Consider the following 21,761-nt stretch of genomic DNA (forward strand, 5'->3'; position numbering starts at 1 on the left):
GGTCGGGAGTGCGTCGTTAGCGGCGTTCGAATGCCCGACGATCGACGCAATACAGCGGTAATACATTACCTGCTCCAGCCGGCGCGAGTCCCCTGGTCTTCTTCTCCGCTTCGGGCTCCAGAGCTACACAGAACTTCCTGTCCCGGCAGGAAGTTTAAACAGTAGAGCGCCCTCTACTGTTTAAACTTCCCCTGGACAGGAAGTTCAGTAGCCGGAGCGGAGCCGGAGCTGAGAAGAAGACAAGGGTGGACCAGGGGACTCGCGCCGGCCGGAACAGGTAATGTATGTAGGGGGGGGGGGGGGGGGCGGCAGCAGCGGCAGCTCCACAGATTGCGATCGGTTTCAGGATGAAATCGATTCACAATCTGTTTGCAGTAAAGGTGGCCATACGATCCCTCTCTGATCAGATTCGATCAGAGGGGGATATATCTGTTGGTCAAATCTGATGGCAAATCGACCAGTGTATGGCTACAAGGCGACAAGGCTACAGCCGCTAGCATTGTGCACATCACTTCTGTGAGTGCTTGGAGGTGACTGTTCACCCTCAGCCAGTCAGCTGTCCTCCATTCCTCCTCAATCAGGACAGCAGTGCCTCCTCCTCCCTTCTGCTGTGCAAGTCAAATAAAACACTGCTGTTCTCCTGTCTCCTCCCTCATCTCTCACTGTCAGACTCCTCACACAGCACAACAAGCTGCTTTTCCCCAATGATGACCTCTTCACCTCGCTCTCTTCTCGCTTCTTCTCCTACTCTGACTGCAGGCTGTAAGTGTAAACACAGTACAAACATGCCAACCCTGTAATCACTACGCCTGATGCAAATGTTTCACCTTGCTTCATGAGAGAACTAGCCCTGAGCCCATCAGCAACTACATTTTAGTCAGTGCATGCGGGGGACAGATGGTTGCATTGAGCAAATGTCAACTAGATAAAGGGACCCTGTGCGGTTTCGAAATGTTGGCATAAGATTTTATATGAAACAATAAAGAAATTGCATGGGATCTGCCAGCTTCTGCATATATCCAGTGGGATGCGAAAGTTTGGGTAACCTTGTTAATTGTCATGATTTTCCTGTATAAATCGTTGTTTTTTGCAATAAAAAATGTCAGTTAAATATATCATATAGGTATAGGAGACCCACACATTGATAGTTGTGAAGTGAAATGAAGTTTATCGTACCAATCAACAATTTATATAGGAAAATCATGAGAATTAACAAGGTTGCCCTAACTGCATCCCACTGTATGTCTTATAGGGGTGTCATCTCTTTTTCCGCTGTAGCTCTCCCAAACCAATACATGGTTTGGTCCACAAATGAGTGCGAGACAATCCATTAAATCTGATTAAGGAAGCCCACTAGAAATTTAGTTGAACTTGTATTGCATATAGAGCTACTGCAGAGGTGTTGCAAGATCTTTTTCATTTCAAAGCAGATTATAAATTGGGAAAAACTTATTTGGGAACTGGCAGAGGCATAATTTCATTAGCCCTTGGCTACCTAGCAAAATTTGGCAAGCCGGGACCCCACATGACCCCTTTACCGCCCCCTCTTCACACACGTGCGTGCGATGTGCAAGGAAGGGTAATTGCAGTAACATTAAATGCGCTTACCCAGCTCAAGTAGACACGGGCCATGGGCGCTGGTCCTGCCCCCCAGTGACATCCACCTACTGTCATGCCTACAGCTGCCTCCGATTGGTTGCAGCACCGTGGGTCTGATTAGAAGGAAAGAAAGTGCTCAGGAAGCATTGTTTTGGTGCAAGGGTGTCTCTGTTTTGGCTACTCCATAGACCTGTCCCGTCCTGCCAGACAGTAGCACTGACCTTTAGCCCAACCATAGACATATCTGGTTCCTGGAGTATCTGGTGACTGTTGTGACAACTGAGTGGTCGGGACGATCAGCCAGGTGAAGCATCCATGAAAAAGCTGCTTGGGAGGAGCAATGTGACCGCTAATCCTTTAAACTTTCAGTAATCCTGGCTATGTGGCCTGAAATGAACCAGACAGGTTTGCCAACTTTTGCTACCTAGTAGAAGAGAAGTTTTAAAAATCCAGGGTGGGTCACTTGCGCACGTATATGTACAACGCCGGTGAGTTGGGGGCAGAGTGAGCCAAGCCAAATGACAGCTCATCCTGCTGCTGCTCAAATTTCTGGCGGGGTTAAATACTATTCCCATTCCGAGTTGCTACAATGCCGGCGATTGGCAGATCCCCGGATTACCCGTACGCACCCCACAGCATTAGTGCTATAGCAACGCCCAGCTTCGGCCCAAAAACCACCTACTTCTCGGTCACTTAGGTTGCCCACTTTTCTCCAACCGTGAAGAACCTATCTTTGGGGATCAGACCATACAGGTCAGACAAGATGCATTCATTGTTTGTAGGACTGGAACATACTTCCCGCTTACCTGAAGAGCCATTTCCTGGAAATTACTTCCGGACCACGAGACAATTTTCCCGAGATGGAAGATGGGGCAGTAATGGTCCTGTTTACTGTAGCGACAATTCTTCAGAAATGAGGTGTCTTCTGCGTCACGAACATTTGTTCTGTGGAATAGAACAGTGTCTGTGAATTTCACTAAAACACCCATTATTCTAAAAAGTTTGAAAATTTAATAACACACATAATAATATGTTTCCTTTAAAGCATTCTGCAGAAATTGCTGTAAAATTGCCCTGGACCAATCATCCAAACAGGATACATTTTACTGCTTTTACTGCAACTCTCACAGAATTGGCAGGGCTGGTTTTAGCCACAGTTGGGCCATGGGCAAAAAATTAGAGCCCTCCCCCCCCCCATGATTAGTATTGAGTTGTCTCCTGGGTGTACATATTGTATGGCCGCTGGTGAGACGACTGACGGCTCTTCCTGCTGCCACTTAACTCCCCGGCGGCATTAAATACTATTCCCCCTCCGAGTTGTCGCATCTCAGAGGGAGGTGCAATTTGGGGTCTGGCAGCCACCAGAGCCCCAAATTACCACTACATGGGGCATGCATCATAGCATTGCTGCTATGATGGTGCCCAGCTTTGGCTCTGCCTTCTCTCCTGGGGCCCCAGAGCCAGCTGACAGACCCCCCCCCCCCAGGTCTCCTCCAAAGTTAATAATATAGGGGTTCCAGGGGCCCCTGCAGAGTACTTGCAATGACTTGAACTCACCTGTCTGGGCCTCTTGCTCCTCATTCAGTTTGTGCCCTTTGTCTTCATCCTTGCGGGTGTCTTCTCCGTGACTGGGTGCCTTGTATGTACTCACATAACATGCCGCTGGGTCATGGAGAAGTGCGTCCGGCGACGATGTATATAGAAGCACACAGACTGAAGGAGGAGCCTATCGGACGGACAGGTGCATTCACTCAACTGCGCAGGGGATCCAGGGGAGCACTATTCACTTTGGGGTAGACTTTGGGCCTGTCAGGCAGCTCTGCGACTCTGAACAAATGCCCAGTTGTCCCTAAGGAGGTATTGGCCCTGAGGATTGGCAGTACTTCTCCATCTTAGCCTGTCTCCATCTTCAAGTCACTGCTTTGTGAAAAGAAACCATGGTCCTCAACTTATACTCTAATGTGCCTGGCACTGAACTTTGTCCCCAGAAAACTGATCTGCCCGTTTTTTCTTCTTGGGATTAGTTGTACCAGAGTCAATATAGGAGGGAACAGTGCAGGGGTGTACAAATCATGCTCTATCCCCCAAGAAAAACTTTGATGGACCCCTAATGCTTACACTCTCATCCACATAGTAATCCCCATGACCAGGAGGTGCAAACTCGTGAAAACGAGTGTGGCCCCTCCCATAACCAGTGTGACTACAAAAATACCTGCTCTGGATGGACGAGCCATGTATAGAATATGGGAGGTTTAGAAGCCTCTTCAGACTTTGCTGAGAGTGTCATTTTCACCAGGGGTCAGAGAGCTTTACTACAGAGGCGGTAAGTGAGGGGGTGTTCTTAAAGTAAACCAGAGACGAAGCACCCTCATGTATTTTACCATATATATCAGTGGGAACATTAGAGAAAACACCTACCCGGCTCTCTGTTTCATTCTTCACTGCTCAGTCTGCCTGTTATCAGCTCTGATAAATTCCCCTTCTGAGCATTCAGTCTGACTTTGCTTAGGAATCATTATAGCTGAGTCTGTCTTCTCTCATGTCTTTTCAAGCCCAAGCCTGCCCCCTTCTGGCTCTGCTATAATGACTCAGCTATAATGATTCCTGAGCAAAGCCAGACTGAATGCTCAGTCGAGGATTTAATCAGGGCTGATAACAAGAAGGCTGAGCAATGAAGGATGAAACAGAGAGCAGGGTAGGTGTTTTCTCTAATGTACCCACTGATATATATGGTAAAATACATGAGGGTGCTTCGTCTCTGGTTCACTTTTCACCTCCCCCAGCACGAGTATCTACATCCCTGTATTTACACAAATATAAACAAATAAAAACACTTGGTTCTGTTTTTATTTTTAAAACACACTAACTCTGTATCTCCTTCTTGTGGCCAAAAAGTAAAACTACATCCAAAAAGCCTATTATACACCTTCCCATGGAAAAACGAAACACATTTTCATTATTTTTAAAAACCGTTCGAGGTGAAATGGTTAAGTATTCATAGGTATACTTAAATGCATACCCACACACTCTGCTCAGGGTCCCTTTAAAGTTTACCTAATTTTGTCCTTTAAACCTGGTATGCACAAAATTGTAAAATTCGTAAAATTTGAAATACGCAATAAAATGGAGATTTCTCCCAGAGTAAATGCACTCAAAATATTTTTTTTTTCCTATTTTTCTGTCACTTACAGTAGGTAGTGAAAATCTGACAGATCTGACAGGTTTTGGAATATTCCATCTCCACAATGGGGATTCTCAGGAATTTCTTTATTTAAAAAAGCACTTACTGAACAGCAGTCCAACTGCTAAAATGGTGTACAAATGAGTTGGCAAGGTGGCTGCCATCTTTGTACAGATCCGTTGTATAGTGCTTTTGTAAAGAATAAAGGTGATACTGAGAATCTCACACATCTCAAGGAGTTGGACTAGTTCAAAATCTGTCAGCTTTTTACAATCTACTGAAAGTGACAGGAAACAGGAAAAAGTAATTTATGTTGCACTTTACTCTGGGATAAATGTATGTTTTATATTTATGCATTTTACATTTTACAATTTTTGGCGATAGTGGTCCTTTTGAATCTATCAGTGTTGTAATGAATTCAACATTATAATTGCCAATTATAATGGTAAAAAGAAATACTTACTTTGAGAAATTAAACTTTGGAAATCGGATGGCGTTTTTAATGTAGACCGTGAAATTCTCGGCCTTTCCCAGCAACGGCGTCCTTAGAATTCCCGGATAAAAGACAAAAAAAAAAAAAAGTAAGCATATCAAATATATTACGATTTATATTATTTGATGTCTGCTTTATATTAAGGTATATTAAATTTCTTTTTCATTTGGGCATTAACTGAATTGTATTGAGTTTTAATACTGCAGATATTTTTGGCATCGCACTTGGGTGAATTACCTTAGCACATACAGTATGGCATACAGGCACTCAGGGCTAACCACACGGATTGTTTCCCGAAGGCACTTGAATTTGACCTGATGAAGCGGTGTGTATCCGCGAAAAGTGTTGTCTGATGTGCATAATAAAACTTGTTACTCTTAATGACAAATTTGCATTCTTGAACCTTGACATCATTAAGGTAAGAACTTCTTACCTACCTATCAGACTACTGATACCTTGGGCGCCTCCTATCTTCCCCTAACACAGTATTTGGCGCCGGGGCTTAAAGAGTACCTATATTATACATTACAGTTTACTTTAAACCTAATAAGTTGCCAAGATATATAAAACCCCACATGATAAAGTATGATTTTATAACCCCCACAGTTTTTATTCCACATATGGTCTTGAAATCCCCGCCCCCAGGGTCAAAATGGGCCAGAGTGATTTTTTTTCTTTTCAAACCATAGGTGCAGAGGATGCTGGGGGATTGAGGTCATAATTTCATCCCTCTTGTCCATGTGATCTAATCCAGGCAGGCAGACAGACAGACAGACATCTGAAATAAGAATTAGGCTGGGTCCACATTAGAGCCGTTCCAGATCGGATCCACAATGTAAACCTCTTCCTGACAGCTAACCCCTCCCCTTCACCAATGTAAATCTCCTCCTGTCATTCCCCCCTCCTTCCCTTACCAAACCTCTTCCTGATGCCTAAACTGTTCCATTCCCTAATATGATCCTCTTCCTGTCATTTATCCCTCCCCTTCCTTAACACAAATCTATTCCTGATGTCTAAACCTTCCCCTTCCCCAATGTGAACATTTTCCTGTCATTTAAACCCTCCCTCGACACAAATCTCTTCCTGAAACCTAACCCCTCCCCTTCACCAATGTAAACCTCTTCCTGCCATTGAACCCCTCCCTTTCCTTGACACAAATCTCTTCCTGACACCTAACCCCTCTCCTTCACCAACGTAAACTTCTTTCTGTCATTTAACCCCTCCCCTTTCTCAAGACAAATCTCTTCCTGACACCTAACCCCTCCCCTTCCCCATGTAAACCTCTTCCTGGCATTTAACCCCTCCCCTTCCTCGACACAAACATCTTCCTGATGTCTAAATCCTCCCCTTCCTCAATGTAAAGCTCTTCCAGGTGACTTCCCTATCAAGAGAAAGAAGTTTCTCGTTGGAGAGTGTTTTTTTTTTTAAGAAGAAAAAGATGTCTAGTTTGAAGATACCTTATTTTCTTTTCTATGGCTATATCAGGACTAGTATTAGTATATCCTAGGTGTAACCTTGAACATTCTTGCACAGTATAACTCAATCTTACTTAAGCTCTTGCTTCTTCTCCAGTGGGCACCATGCAAATATTTCACACGTTCCATTTACGCTTCCGCCTGACTTCAAGCAGCGGCCTGTCTTTACCCCTGAGATTAAAGTGAGTCAAAGCATATCATCAGTTGTATCAATGTTACTCCACGCTTACATTGCATACATAGCAGAAAGGACAAATTCCATATGTCCTCAATCAGACATTGAAGGTGACCCTAAGGTTCCTTTTACACTTAAAGAGAGTCTGAAGCGAGAATAAATCTCGCTTCAGACCTCATAGATAGCAGGGGCATGTGTGCCCCTGCTAAACTGCCGCTATCCCGCGGCTTACCGGGGGTCCCTTCACCCCCAAACCCACCCCCGTACAGAGCGGAATCTCTTCCGCATTGAGGCAGGGCTAACCGCCGCAGCCCTGCCTCCCGCGCGTCAATCAGACGCGTACCTCCACCTCTCCCCCGCCCCTCTCAGTCTTCCTACACTGAGAGGGGCGGGGAGAGGCAGGGCTGCAGCCGTTAGCCCCGCCTCATTTCACGACCAACTTTGCGACCAAGTCTTGCGGGGGTGGGTTTGGGGGTGAAGGGACCCCCGTTTAGCGGCGCGATAGCGGGGGTTTAGCAGGGGCACACGTGCCCCTGCTAACTATGAGCTCTGAAGCGAGAATTATTCTCGCTTCAGAGTCTCTTTAATCAGTTGCTCTCAGTTATAACTGAAAGAAAACTGTTTTTTAAAGTAATGCCCATGTTTTCCTATGACCTCTTTTACACTTAACGCGTTTTAACTGAAATCTTCCCAATGCCTGTTATGGAAAAAACGCGTACCAACGCGCACTAACGCGTACTATTGCACACTAACGCATACCAACTGATTAAGTGTAAACGAAGCCTAAACAGACTTAAAAATTGCAGTACTGAACTTATCTGGGGCTTACGCCAGCTCCCAGTACCCCGGTAGATCCCCCAGTGTCCTCTGAGTACCCTCTGATCTCCTGCTGGCGGCTTCCTTAGCTGCGTGGCTTGGCTGGGAGTCGTGTGCAACTGTGCATGTGCAACCTGTCCATGTGCCCGACTTGATCACAAGCATATCGCCGTGTGTGTTCTTCACATGCGTGGTTTATTCTTTAGAGAACCGCGCATGCACAGAAAGCACACGGCAATGTGCGCATTATCGAGCCAGACGTTGGGGCGTGCCGTATATGCGCAGTTGTGCACGACTCCTGGCCAAGTCCAGTAGCTAAGGAAGCCACCAGTGGGAGATCAGAGGTGACCCAGAGGACGCCGAGGGGGCTCTGGGGGTGAGGAAGCCCCAGTGAAGTTCAGTACTGCTTTTCTTAGGTTTGTTCATGGCCACTTTAAATAATACATTTCACGACATTCCTTTGAGGCCCAAAATGTATAGAAGTTCCTTAAAAAAATGCTCTCTTAGGCCAGTGTATATATATTTCCAACCAAAAAAGGGCTATTTAAAGTGGATCCGAGATAAACTTTTACTCATTGCATAATTGTGTTCCTTTCATATAGTTTATAGGGCATTCCTCAAGCCAAATACTTTTTTTGTTTTGTTTTAATACTCTAATTCCCTATAAACTAAACAAGCCACGCCCACAGCTTCTTTTGTGTCTTGGCACTGTAGCAAGGGCTTATGGGAGCTCAGTCTGGGCAGGAGGAGGAGGAGGAAGTTCATAGCCAGAGATTTCAGAGGGGAGGAGGAGAGGGGAGTGATTTTGTCACATTACACACAGGCAAGCTGATAGCTTCTCCAACCCTCAGCCTGTGACAATGTGACAAACAGAACATGGCTGCCCTCATTGTATCACAGGAATAAATAATTATAAACTATTGAAGCTGTTTGCAGCTAGATTTGCTGTGTAAACTATCTAAACTTTAGATAAGATATACAGTATAGACAAGTTACTTGTTATAGTTAGTTTTTCATCTCGGATACGCTTTAACAGTGCTCAGTTGCATTGCAGAATAATTCTGTATAACAGATTGTGTTAGTCTAATTCGTAGCCTGCAAGCTTTGTATTTAAGTCTAATTCCACTCTCCACTGCAGTTCACACTCCATAACGCGTGCGTTATACAGCTGACCACCATGAACCTGACGTAATGTCTGTAATATCCAATTTTTATTTTCCCAATCCAAAGCGGGAAACATTACAGGCTGTAGAAAACATTAATAGATATTAGCTAATGCCACCATGGAAATCCTACACTTGTATAAGGATAGTCAATGAGAGGCAAATGGCGACACTAATTATACAACAATTGTATGCAAGCTGATGTAACTTGAAGATGGACCAATGAAATGAAGCCAAAGTGGGATTCAATTGGTCCATTTCCAAGCTCATTGACCATCCTTAGGGCAGGTTTTCCGCGATACGCGTGGAGGGACAGGGCATAGGGGGCCACGTCACACGCATCTCCCAAACGGCAGGTAATGTGATCCTATTGTTTCTTTCATCTTCCTTCACTTCTTTCATGGCGGTGTCAGCAATTATTTCAGCCTCTTTCTTGTAGCAGTTGTATTATTTACCCTTGGAGGTCTTTGTGCATTATAATTACTAGAATTCTGGGATTGTAGGCCTATATATGATTTATTAACATCATATTTATCTTTAGTAATATAGTTGACAGCCATTGATGTTCAGTGTTTATATAGAGCATTATATTGTATTTTGTCATTATGTTGCCGCTTGGTGATTGATGTTGTGGTGGCAGACCTTTAGATTCAGGGGTCTTATTTTGTATTTATTCCCCATTTTGCCACGCCATATTGGTTTTAGTGTTTTTAATGTTTTTTGTAGATGTCTTCAATAAAAATTATATTTGAATTATAGGCACTGGTTGTCTTTCATACTTTTGTCATCTTCATCAGAAGTTCTTTCTTTTATGTACTTTAGCTTATACTCACTTCTGTGAAGCACTTATCATGGTGTTCTTTATATTAGACCCAAATTGTGAGGTTTAACATCCTTAGGGCAGGTTCACACCACCAGAGCTTTTGCTAAGCGCTTGCGATTTTAAATCCCCCATAGCATTGTATTAGCAAGAGCTTTTCACATCAGTAGCGCTAAAAAAACTCTTGCAGTGTGAACAGGCCCTTAGGCTTGTACTAGTACATTTTTTTTTTCAAAAGGCCTTTAAGGCCCAGTGCACACCGAGCGGTTTTAGGAGCGATCCGCCAACCGCATCCGCCAGTGAAAACGCTTGGCTAATGTATTTCAGTAACAGCTTTTACTGTAACAATATTTGTAATCTGCTACACAAAAATGCTCCAAAAAACGCTAGGCATGTTTAGAAAACATCTCTAAACATGCCTAGAATCACTCTGAATCAGCTCCAAAAACTGCTAGCGTTTTGACGATCTGCTAGCGGTTTTGGTGTGCACTGGGCCTATGACCAGTGTTCCTCAACCCTGTCCTCAAGGCCCACCAACAGTGCATGTTTTGTGGAAAGCCACAGAGGTAGTTAATCAGCGCTGCTGAGACACTAATTACCTCATCTGTGAATGTTTGTGGTTTCCTGCAAAACATGCACTGTTGGTGGGCCTTGAGGACAGGGTTGGGGAACTGTGACTTAAGGTAGCCATACACTGGCTCGATTCCCGGCCGTTTCGACAGCAGATTCGATCCTGGGATCGAATCTGCTGCCAATCGTTCGCGGTAAACGCAGCCGCCGATCCGATTCCCTCCCGGAATCGGATCGGTCCGTCGATCGCGCCGTGCGGGAAATTACCCTCGATCGCCCTCGGGTAAAGTGCGCGTCGCTAGCGGCGGCCGATCCGATCAGGTATACATTACCTGAGGCTGGCTCCCGGGCATCTTCTCCGCGCTGCACGGCTCTGTTCCGGCTCCATCCATCCCGGCGCTTCCTGTGTCACTGCAGTGACCAGGAAGTTCAAATAGAGGGCGCTCTATTTGCACTACCTGGTCACGGAGTAACACAGGAAGCGCCGGGATGGAGCCGGAACAGAGCCGTGCAATGCGGAGAAGATGCCCGGGAGCCAGCGTCAGGTAATGTATACGGGGGGGGGGACAGGCGGCAGGAGCAGCTCAGCAGATGGTGAATCGGTTTCAGGCTGAAATCGATTCACAATCTGTTTGCAGTAAAGACAGCCATACGATCCCTCTCTGATCAGATTCGATCAGATAGGGATCTGTCAGCTGGTCGATCTAATGGCACATCGACCAGTGTATGGCTACCTTTATAGTATTAGAGGCGGAGCTCTGCTTTAAGACTATGTCAACCAGAAAAATGCTGGAAGGCTCTCCAACTGCAGGAAAGAATCTCTTGTGATCCTCACAAACAGGACACCACATGCTTACTAGAAGTGCCGGACCCGTGTCACTTCCTGTTTATCAGGGTCAATGACTGAAATAAAGCAAGTTACTGTTATAGGTGATATTTTTGACTCCTGCGTGTCTAGAGTCTGAAAATGGGTTCCTGCTGTCTGTCTGCTAATTTATCCATTCTCATTTATTTACTCTGAGAAATCCATTCTCATTTATTTACACTGAGAAAAGTATGTCCTGAAGTGAATTGTGTTGTATGCCGAGTGGAAGTTACTGTTGCATTAACAAACCTCTGCTGCAAAGAGACTTCCACCCAGCTCTCACCTTAGAATATATATCTTTTTTACAGTACAAATGAAAAATGGACTATCGGTGAAACCTGCTTTGGTGTTTTTTTGGAGAGGGGAACCCAGGTAGAGACTCAGCTGCCACAGGTTTGTCATTTTTAAAGGAATATAGTGAAATAACATAATGAATAAAATTGCTTATTTTTTAAATAATATAATTTATAAACTATTAACTCTTTATTAGTGTTTGCCCACCATACAAAAAAATTCTCCATGATTTACATTTTTAAATTTATCACAGGTGGCGTCATTGTGACTGTTGTCAGGTGATCTCTGCAGAATGTTTTTTTACTGAGAGTTAATGTGCTTGGTGTGTGTGTGTGTGTGTGTGTGTGTGTGTGTGTGTGTGTGTGGGGGGGGGGGGTGTAGGCAAAATGCCAAATACTGCTACAAAGGGCACCTGGTGTAGCCGAAAAGCTAGTTTTAGTTAAAGAGTAACTGTCGTGCATAAAATCAAAAATCAATGCTTTATTTTTATCTGGTAAACGAGTAATAGGGATGCTAATCAGACAATCCAAAAGTTAAAATCTCTATTACTTTTCTTGTTTATAAATGATCATTCCCCAGTTTACCTGACTCGTATTTTGGTACATTGCCGCACAAAGGAAGTTGCAGGGCATGCTGGGTTGTCTTTTTTTGCTTCTTTATTTACCCTCAGACTTAACTAATGTACAGAAGCAAAAAATGACAACCCAGCATGCCTTGCAACTTCCTTTGTGGACTTTTGGACTGCCTGGTTAGCAACCGTATTACTTTTTTATTTTTTTTTATTTTTTGATTTTATGCCCGACAGTTACACTTTAATAAAAAAAGATGCTGTTATAGGCAACAATTTTTAGGCTATAAAAGGGCTCTGGATATAGCCTAGAAAAGTGATTATTATTATTATTATTATTTAGTATTTATATAGCGCCAACATCTTCCGTAGCGCTGTACAGAGTATATCGTCTCTAGGGCCAATTTAAGGGGGAGCCAATGAAGCTATCTGTTTTTGGGTTGTGGGAGGAAACCGGAGTGCCCGGAGGAAACCCACACAGACACGGGGAGAACATACAAACTCCTTGCAGATGACCTGGCTGGGATTCGAAACAGGGACCCAGAGCTGCAAGGCGAGAGCATTAACTACTACGCCACCGTGCTGCCCTACTCTCACACAGATCCCTCTCCTGGTGGTGCCTAACTCTAAGACCCCCTAGTGGTGCCTAACCCTAAGACCCCCCTAGTGGTGCCTAACCCTAAGATCCCCCTGGTGGTGCCTAACCCTAACCCCTTCCTGGTGGTGCCTAACCCTAAGACCCCCCTAGTGGTGCCTAACCCTAAGACCCCCCTGGTGGTGCCTAACCCTAAGACCCCCCTAGTGGTGCCTAACCCTAAGACCCCCCTGGTGGTGCCTAACCCTAAGACTCCCCCTCGTGGTGCCTAACCCTAAGACCCCCCTGGTGGTGCCTAACCCTAAGACCCCCTGGTAATGCTTAACCCTAACCCCCTTCTGGTGGTGCCTAACCCTAAGACCCCGCCTGGTAATTACTATGACCTAACTTCTCCCTACTCTCACACAGAACCCTCCACTGGTGGTGCCTAGCCCTAACCCCCCCTTGGTGGTGCCTAACCCTAAGACCCCTCTGGTAGTGCCTAAACCTAGACCCCCCCTGGTGGTGCCTAACCCTTAAGACCCCCCCAATGGTGATTACTATGACCTAACTTCTCCCTACTCTCACAATGAACCCTCCCCTGGTGGTGCCTATTACCCTAAGACCACCCCACTTGTGATGCCTAATCATAACCCCCTCCTTCACCCTGATTTAAAAATTTCAGCTACAAAGGGACACTCTTTTATAGCAGAATCAAAAACCTTGTAGCCGAAACGAAAACTCGGGCGCCCTTGTAGCAGAGATTTGCAGAAATTACATTGACGTCTATGGAGAACGCTCTTTTAATACAGATGGCTCAGGCGCCCTTTTCAACTGGTTCTGATTATTTTGGTTATCACAGGAGAGGTACCATATTTTTCGGACCATAATGCTGGGGATACACGGGTTGACCGGCGGCTCGATTAGCCGCCGGATCGACCCCAGCCGCGTCCCCGCCGCGACCCCGCTTGTCCACACGTGCGCGCGGATCGATTACCGCTTGCCCCCGCCGGAGCTTCCTTATCAGCGCTCGATTCCCTGCCATTGACCGCAGGCGGGAATCGAGTGGGCGGGGGTCGAGCGGCATGATGGGGCCAGCTGAATATTATCAGCTGGCCGGATCAGCTGGTCGATACACGGTACAGAAACATACCGTGTATCCCTAGCATAAGACGCTCCTGACCATAAGACCCACCTGGGTTTAGAGGACAAAACCAGAGGAAAATAAAATATACTAAACCTGGTGCATCCGTGGTGAAGGGGCATATTGTGGATAATGCCCCCTTTGTACCTCATTCCCCCTTGTACCTCTTCTGTCTCCCTGTGTCCTCCTCTCTCCTCCTTGTGTCCACCTCTGTCCTTCTCTATGCCCCTTTGTGCCCCCCTTGTGTCCTCCTCTATGCCCCTTTGTCCCCCATGTGTCCTCCTCTATGCCCCTTTGTGTCCCCCTTGTGTCCTTCTCTATGCCCCTTTGTGTCCCCCATGTGTCCTCCTCTATGCCCCTTTGTGCCCCCCTTGTGTCCTCCTCTATACCCCTTTGTGTCCCCCATGTGTCCTCCTCTATGCCCCTTTGTGCCCCCCTTGTGTCCTCCTCTATACCCCTTTGTGTCCCCCTTGTGTCCTCCTCTATGCCCCTTGTGTCCCCCTATGTCCTTAGTTTACCACCCTGTGTCCTCCTCTGCATGGGCACAGTACAAGGAGTCCCCAACATTGCGGCGGGTTGGAGGTTCATATTTGCAGGCGTTCACAATAAAGGAACGCTCTGCATTTGGACTATAAGATGTGTCTTTTTCCCCACTCTTGGGGGAGAAAAAGTGAGTCTTAAAGTCCAAAAACATACAGTAAGTCTACCACTACCTTCTTTTAACCAGTCTTTTTTTATATATATTTTTCACTTTTTGTCACTTCTGTTACATTGTTTTTGGTTTATTAACTTGTTACACTAGACAAAAAAAATGATTCTCGTTTTGGACTGTTTGAGTTCCAGCTCCCGACTTCACAAAATGCTCCTGAAATATTCATGGGTGTTTAATAGTTTCCTGATTTAAAAATAATAATATGAAGACAGTTTCTAAAACTTAATATTTAATCCTGAAATAATGGAAAGCCAACTACCGGGATATTAAGACAAAGGTTGTACAGCTGCCAGCGTTACAAATTCTATGCTCAATAAAATCCTTTACTTTTAAGTATGAATTAGGCTCATAATAAGTAGCTTTGTTCTATCATTTTTGTGATTGTTCATCGTCTTGCAGAGCTGTAGGTTTGTCACATACTTTACTTAATGAAGGCAATTTCCTTCCCAGTTTTCTGGCGTCTACATCTCACTTTCAGCAATGTAATTACTGCAGAGGGACAAGAATCACAGCCAGAATATCTGCAAGTGGAGCTAAACTCTTGCACAGGAAAGAAGGAAAACAGAGGAATACACGCTGTATGTATTTAGAGAGTTTAGCCTGTCTAAGGGCTGGTGCACACCTGAGCGGTTCTGGAGCGTTTTAAAAAACGCTAGTGGTTTGAAAACTGCTTGGGTAATGTATTTCAATGGGCTGGTGCACACCAGAGCGGTTCTGGAGCGTTTTTTAAAACACATGCAGGGGGAAAACCGCTTAGCTAATGAAAGTGAATGGGCTGGTGCACAACAGGGTCTGCCTATACTGCCCAGCCTCTGTTGCTATACAGTTCCCCCCTAAGTTCCCCCTGCGCTCTGCAGGTCCCCATATGCAGCGGGCTGTGTTTACATCTGCAGCTGTCACTATCGCCACTCCCCCGCCTCCTGCATGGCTCCGGTCCCCGCCCGCGTCCCTTCCCTCCAATCAGCAGGGAGGGAAGAGACACGGGCAGGGACCAGAGCTATGCAGAAGGCGGGGGAGTGGCGAGACTGACAGCACAGAGCTAAACACAGCCTGCTGCATGTCGACAGCGCGGCTGTGATTTATGGGGGCCAGCAGAGCGCAGGGGGAACTTAGGCGGGATATACGCCCTCCTTATTCTTTCCTCCAAGTCTTTTTGTATTAGGCGGGATTGAGATAGCAACAGAGGTTGGGCAATATAAGCAGAATCCGCCTCTGTGTGCAGATAGCATTGGCAGAACCCCACCTCGGGTTCTCTTTAACTCTTCTTGTACTGGAAACAATATGAGACTCATATCTGCGCTACTAATGTTCTATTCCTTAGCTGGACTACACATACAATTCATTATCTCATCAGTTTTTTTTCACTTCAGATTCCCATTAAAGTGTTATCAGGTTATACCATGGCCGGCAATGACGGATTCACCATCCGGGCAGTCGCTGTCCTTCGAGCACACAGCATCAGGGATCCCAAAATTCTGTACAAATAAAAGAAAAGAAAAATGACTGCCTCATGCTGCTGACTGTAGATGTCCACCAAACTAGCAAACAATATATTAAAAGCAAGTAAAAAAAATATATATACATATACCGACTTCTACTGATGACGCGATCAGCAGAAGCCGGCACTAGGGGAGCAGTGCGGGAGAGGAGTGGTTTGTGGTCACTGCTGGAGCCGATGGATCTGGTGAGGTGGTGCTGCCGCTGCTTGTAACTTTACACGCAGAGCGGAGGGGACACAAGGGGCGGCGGAGAGGTCGCAAGGGTCAGTGGCGGAGACACATGGGGGACAGAAGGACACACATAGGGGACAGAAGAACACACATAGGGGGCAGAGAGACACACATGGGGACAGAAGGCCACACAAAGGGGACAGAAAGACACACATGGGGACAGAAGAACACGCATGGGGCAGAAAGACACACATGGGGACAGAAGAACACACATGGGGACAGAAGAACACACATGGGGACAGAAGAACACACATGGGGACAGAAGAACACACATAGGGGGCAGAAAAACACACAGTGGACAGAAAAACACACATGAGGGACAGAAAGACACACATATGGGACAGAAGGACACACATATGGGACAGAAGGACATATATAGGGGACAGAATGACACAAATAGGGGACAGAAATACACACATGAGGGACAGAAAGACACACATGGGTAACAAAAGGGCACACTTGGGGGACAGAAGGACACACATGGAGACACAGGAGGACACATATGGGGAAACAGGAGATCACGAGGGGAACACAATAATTGGGGGGAGGGACATCTACAAGACACCCCTGGAGCATGGACACACCAGATATAGTTTATTTTTTTCTCTGTTTTTTCCCTCTAAGCCTAGGTGCATCTGATATAGTCTGAAAAATATGATATTTACTATATATTTCCTTAAAATTCTTACAGACAAATAATGTGCCTCATTAAGGGGCCCATACACTGGTCGATTTCAGCCATCGATCGATTCGATAGAATCGATCGGAAATCGATTCTTTCAAATTAGCCGATCGATTTGATTTATCTGACTGGATGGAAAATTAAGGGCGATCTGCTGCTGGCAGCAGATCCATGGTCCGTAGCGTTGCATTGAATCTAATGGTCCAATAATGCATTTAGATCTATTTCCGATAGATTTCATTCTGAAATCTATTGGAAATCTGTTCCTAGTGTGTGGCACACATCAGATAGATTCCTGTCAGATTCGACTTGACAGGCATCTGACAGAAATCTATCTGATGGTCGAATCTGCTGCAAATCTATAAGTGTATGGCCAGCTTGTAAGGCATTTATCCTTTACTTATGAAGACATACTTTAGATAAAATGTCATTATGTACATCTTGTCATAGCACACATGCTTATGACAGTATGTGTACACTGCTAGTTCTTTCCCATAGCTGATTTCTTCTGTTTGCATTTACGTCTGCAGAGGTAGCTGCCATCTTGCTGATCTGAGCACTGAAGATTCACTGGAATTTTGGTCTGTGGTGCTCTGTTTCACTTCAACTTGTCATCTGAAACAGCCGTCAGACAGAAGCACTTCTAATCATTCTTTAGTTTCTACAATAAAGACTATGATTCAACAAACATAGTATTAACAGAATTGGCAAATGCACTAAATAGCTATTGTTCACATGGGCTTCTGCCTTCTGCTTAATATTTACTCTTAAAGGGGAACTTCAGCAAAAACAAACATACTGTCATTAAGTTACATTAGTTATGTTAATTAAAATAGATAGGTAATATAATCTCTTACCCACCCTGTTTTAAAAGAACAGGCAAATGTTTGTGATTTCATGGGGGCAGCCATCTTTTTGGTTGAAAGAAAGTGACAGGGAGCATGAGACACAGTTCCAACTGTCCTGTGTCCTGATCACCCCTCCCAGCTGCACGCTAAGCTTCAAATAAAAAAAAAAAAATGTGTGCCAAAACAGCAGAAAGAGAACAGCAACATCAGAAATCCCATCATGCTTTGCACAGCATCAGGGGAAAAAAGCCCGGGCAGTTTTCTTCTGTGCAGCTAAAAATGAGGCTTGGGTATGAAAAACAAAGGTCTGATGCTGTGAAACTGTCAAAGAAACACCAAGCCTTTGCAGTGCTGCTGAGTAGATTTTTAGTCTGGAGGTTCACTTAAATAAAATATTGAATATTTTTTTTTGGTAGCGTAGCCATCCACCTGCTGGATATATTAGGCAAATAAAAAAAAGATTTTTGTTCAATATTTAATATTCATATATTTAGCTAATATTTTTCAGCTCAATTATTAACACAATATTAAACAAACCACTATGAGTTTTCTTTATGTAACGACTGGTTTACCAATTCTTTCAGCTTTGATTGATTACATGTGACGCAGGTCTTCAGACATTTATTGAGCCCGGTCATTATTTAGGGTCCAGCCTCTTGAATGATGCTGTGAGTATTTTTAGAAAACGCAAATTAGCTGGCCGACAACGATAGATCATTGATTTTTAAGAATTTTTTTTTTTTAAATATTTGATATAATTCTTTGATGACGCATTTCATTCACTCCTTAGCTTGTCCTTATCATATAAAAAGAAACCTCCAGTTCACAATACTGACTTGATGAAGTGTATACAGTACTAGCTATGCCGTGCTTTAGTTTGGCAGCTAATCCATACATCCCTGCTTTCTCTGTAAATCTGGTCCATGTCACAACTGTGCTTCATTTGGCATTGGGCCCAGAATCCACTTCACTCAGGTTCTTTGCCGTTGCTACTTTTACCTTTTCACAGGCAACACTGAAGAGCTAACAGCGAAGAAAGATATATGGGATAACATAAAACGACTAGTTCCGGCAAATCCATCAAACATTACTCACTATGGCTTTGATATGTGTAGCTACGAGAGAGAAGGTGGCAGTTGTGACAACGTGGTTGCCAACATTGCCAGCTGAAGATTCAAAGCAAAGGGTCCTTATAGAAGATCAAATGATGTTCCAAGGCCCCCCCCCCCCCCAAAAAAAAAACAACCAAATTTAAATGAAAGCTAATCAGTTTGAGCTGCTGTATCCCAGCATAGCCCAGGAAGTATTAGGTCGTTTGAGTTGGACAACTTTTTTTGTTCCTAACCCTTTTGCAGCCAATTTATTCAGAGGCTTGCAAGTGCTCCAGGCCAATTTATTTTTGCACTTTTTTATTTCTTATTTGTTACATTTCCTTGCTACTAATTAGTACTACTGTAACGTGTATTTATTTGTCACTAGGGGGCAGTGTAAGACAATAACAGAGGATTTGTGCCTTCAGTTTCTATATCCTCTGCTAGCAGAGGGACATCAAAGCATTCCAAGAATTTACTGCACGAGTTCTGCCAGCTGAGGTCACAAGCAGTGCACTGATCTCAAACGGGGTAATGCCTTTGAAGCAGCTAATGGGTTAAAGGGGATTGTAGCATCCCAGATTTTAAAAAAGGACAAAAAATATTTTGGAGCCCTAAAAATATGTTTTTTTTTTCTAAAATAAATCCCTATATCTTCATAAATTTCTTACTCGTTTTTTACCTGATACGGTTGCCTTTGCCACAGGGCCGGGAACGCGATCCAGGACGTGCGCGGCCAGAGCCACGCAGGCAAACTGGCTCGGAGCTTGGCCAAAAATGAAACTGAGCCACGGTGGGGACTGGATGATCGGTGAGTGGTGGCGCAGGCACAGGACGTCTGCAGGGGGCTGTTTTCAGTCAATATGGAGTTTTGTGACTTTTTTTACTTACTGGACAGTCAACTGAAAAGATAAATCTGTAGATGTGATGAAAATGTCTTCTAGAGAAGATGAAGGTGTCCAACAGAAGGTGCCATAGATTTTTTGGGGATATGCCATGACCTGGGTAAATTAACAGCTTCACAGAAATCTCCTATACAGCAAAGTCTAGGACTGTTACAAGTAGGAATAGCCAGGCCCAGATTTACCTCACAGGAGTCTATAGGCACACTTGTCCTGGCACTTTAGACTTTGGCCTCCATGAACCTACAACCCCCCGACAAACTGCACCGCAAGTGTCTTGAGTCCGCATGTCCCAGCTGATACTTCTCAATTACTTCCCTTACCCATTATAGGTAGCTACAGGTGTCCCTTAGTATTAGGTAGCCAGGAGAACCCTCAATATTAAGTAGCTAGTGGTGCCCCAAAGTATTAGATAGCTAGAGGTGCCCCTAACTGAAGGGAGATCTCACCAGTGGAATGCAGAGAGCTAGGTCAGTAACCTCTCATTTACACTCATCAGTGTCCTGCATATTGAAAAATAAAAGGAGGAGCCTAGGGAAGAAAGCAAGCCGCCTTTATATCATCAGGTGCCTGTAGGCACATGCCTACAGTGCCTTATGGCAAATCCGGCCCTGGGAATAGCCAATGAGATGCTTAATTTTTTTGACTTGCAAATTTATAGAAAATTCTGTGCAGCTTGGAACTGGGTCATGTAAGTACACTTCCTGATTATCTGGACTGGCACAAAAAATGAGAATCTCGCAACCCCCACCTGTGCTGGATATTGGGGACGTTTCTCTACTTCGGTGTACTTGTTCTCTATAAAACAATAAATACAGTCTTACAAAACAGCAGTTTCCTGTATTAAATAATCCATTTGCTGTAAGTGCATTTGTGAATGTGAGAGTAATATGATTGTTGAGGTCTGTTTATTGTGGTCTGTAATTATCATAATGTACTGTTGTAGCACACCGCTTTTTGGCTGGGGATACGTAAAGAAAGGAATCACTAATATCCTGCTGCTGTCTGAGTACGGCCTGATTTCATTTCAGTGAGAAACTCTGGCACTTATTCAATTAAAAAAAAGTATATATATATATATATATATATATATATATATATATATATATATATATATATATATATAGTTACATAGTTATTTGGGTTGAAAAAAGACATATGTCCATCGAGTTCAACCAGAAAACAAAGTACAACACCAGCCTGCTCCCTCACATATCCCTGTTGATCCAGAGGAAGGCGAAAAACCCTTAGAAGGCATGGTCCAATTAGCCCCCAAAATGGCGATCAGATAAAATCCCTGGATGAACATCATTAGGCGTAACCTAGTAATTGTAGCCATGGATGTCTTTCAACGCAAGGAAAGCATCTAAGCCCCCTTTAAATGCAGGTATAGAGTTTGCCATAACGACTTCCTGTGGCAATGCATTCCACATCTTATATATATATATATCCAGATTAACATTAGTCAAGGCCCTATGCCGTAAATAGCTGAAGTAAATTAATTAAAGGACCACTGTCTTGAAAAAAATGTAAAATGTTAAATCCATTTGTACTGTACACATACAGTACATATAAAGAAGTGCATTTCTTCCAGAGTAAAATGAGCTATAAATTATTTTTCTGCTATGTTGCTGTCACTTACAGTTCGTAGTAAAAATCTGACAGAACTGACAGGTTTTTAGACTAATCCATTTCCTCATGGGGGATTCTCAGTATTTCCTTCATTCTTTAAAAAAGAACATCCTTGAAAGGATCTTTGCAAAGATGTCAGCCGGCCTCCCTACCCACTTGCACATTATTTTGGCAGTTGGATAGAGCAGCTGCCATACACTAAGTGCTTTTGAAAAAAATGAAAACTTTGAGAATGCCTCAAGAGCAGATGGACTGGTTCAAAACCTGTCATTTCCATTTGACTTTAACTACCTACTGTAAGTGACAGTGACGTAGGAGAAAAATAATGTATAGCTTATTTTACTCTCTGGCAAATGTACATTTTATACATATGCATACATACAAATATAAAATGTTAAACATTTTTGCCATAGTGTGGTCCTTTAAT

The 21,761-nt window shown here is 44.2% G+C and overlaps 1 protein-coding gene across 1 annotated transcript in view; it reads right to left on the reverse strand.

The window, feature by feature from the left end:
* P2RX5 (purinergic receptor P2X 5) overlaps window positions 1-21,761 on the reverse strand; it is a 66,999-nt gene that overhangs the window by 17,444 nt on the left and 27,794 nt on the right. Inside the window, exons 4-7 of the mRNA XM_068266183.1 lie at window positions 15,849-15,924; window positions 6,823-6,919; window positions 5,244-5,324; window positions 2,406-2,544 (exon numbers count right to left, since the gene is read on the reverse strand). Coding sequence (XP_068122284.1) covers window positions 2,406-2,544; window positions 5,244-5,324; window positions 6,823-6,919; window positions 15,849-15,924 — 393 coding nt within the window. The remainder of the gene's footprint in view (window positions 1-2,405; window positions 2,545-5,243; window positions 5,325-6,822; window positions 6,920-15,848; window positions 15,925-21,761) is intronic.

The sequence above is a fragment of the Hyperolius riggenbachi genome, chromosome 2, assembly GCF_040937935.1.
Source record: "Hyperolius riggenbachi isolate aHypRig1 chromosome 2, aHypRig1.pri, whole genome shotgun sequence".
Classification (NCBI taxonomy): domain Eukaryota; kingdom Metazoa; phylum Chordata; class Amphibia; order Anura; family Hyperoliidae; genus Hyperolius; species Hyperolius riggenbachi.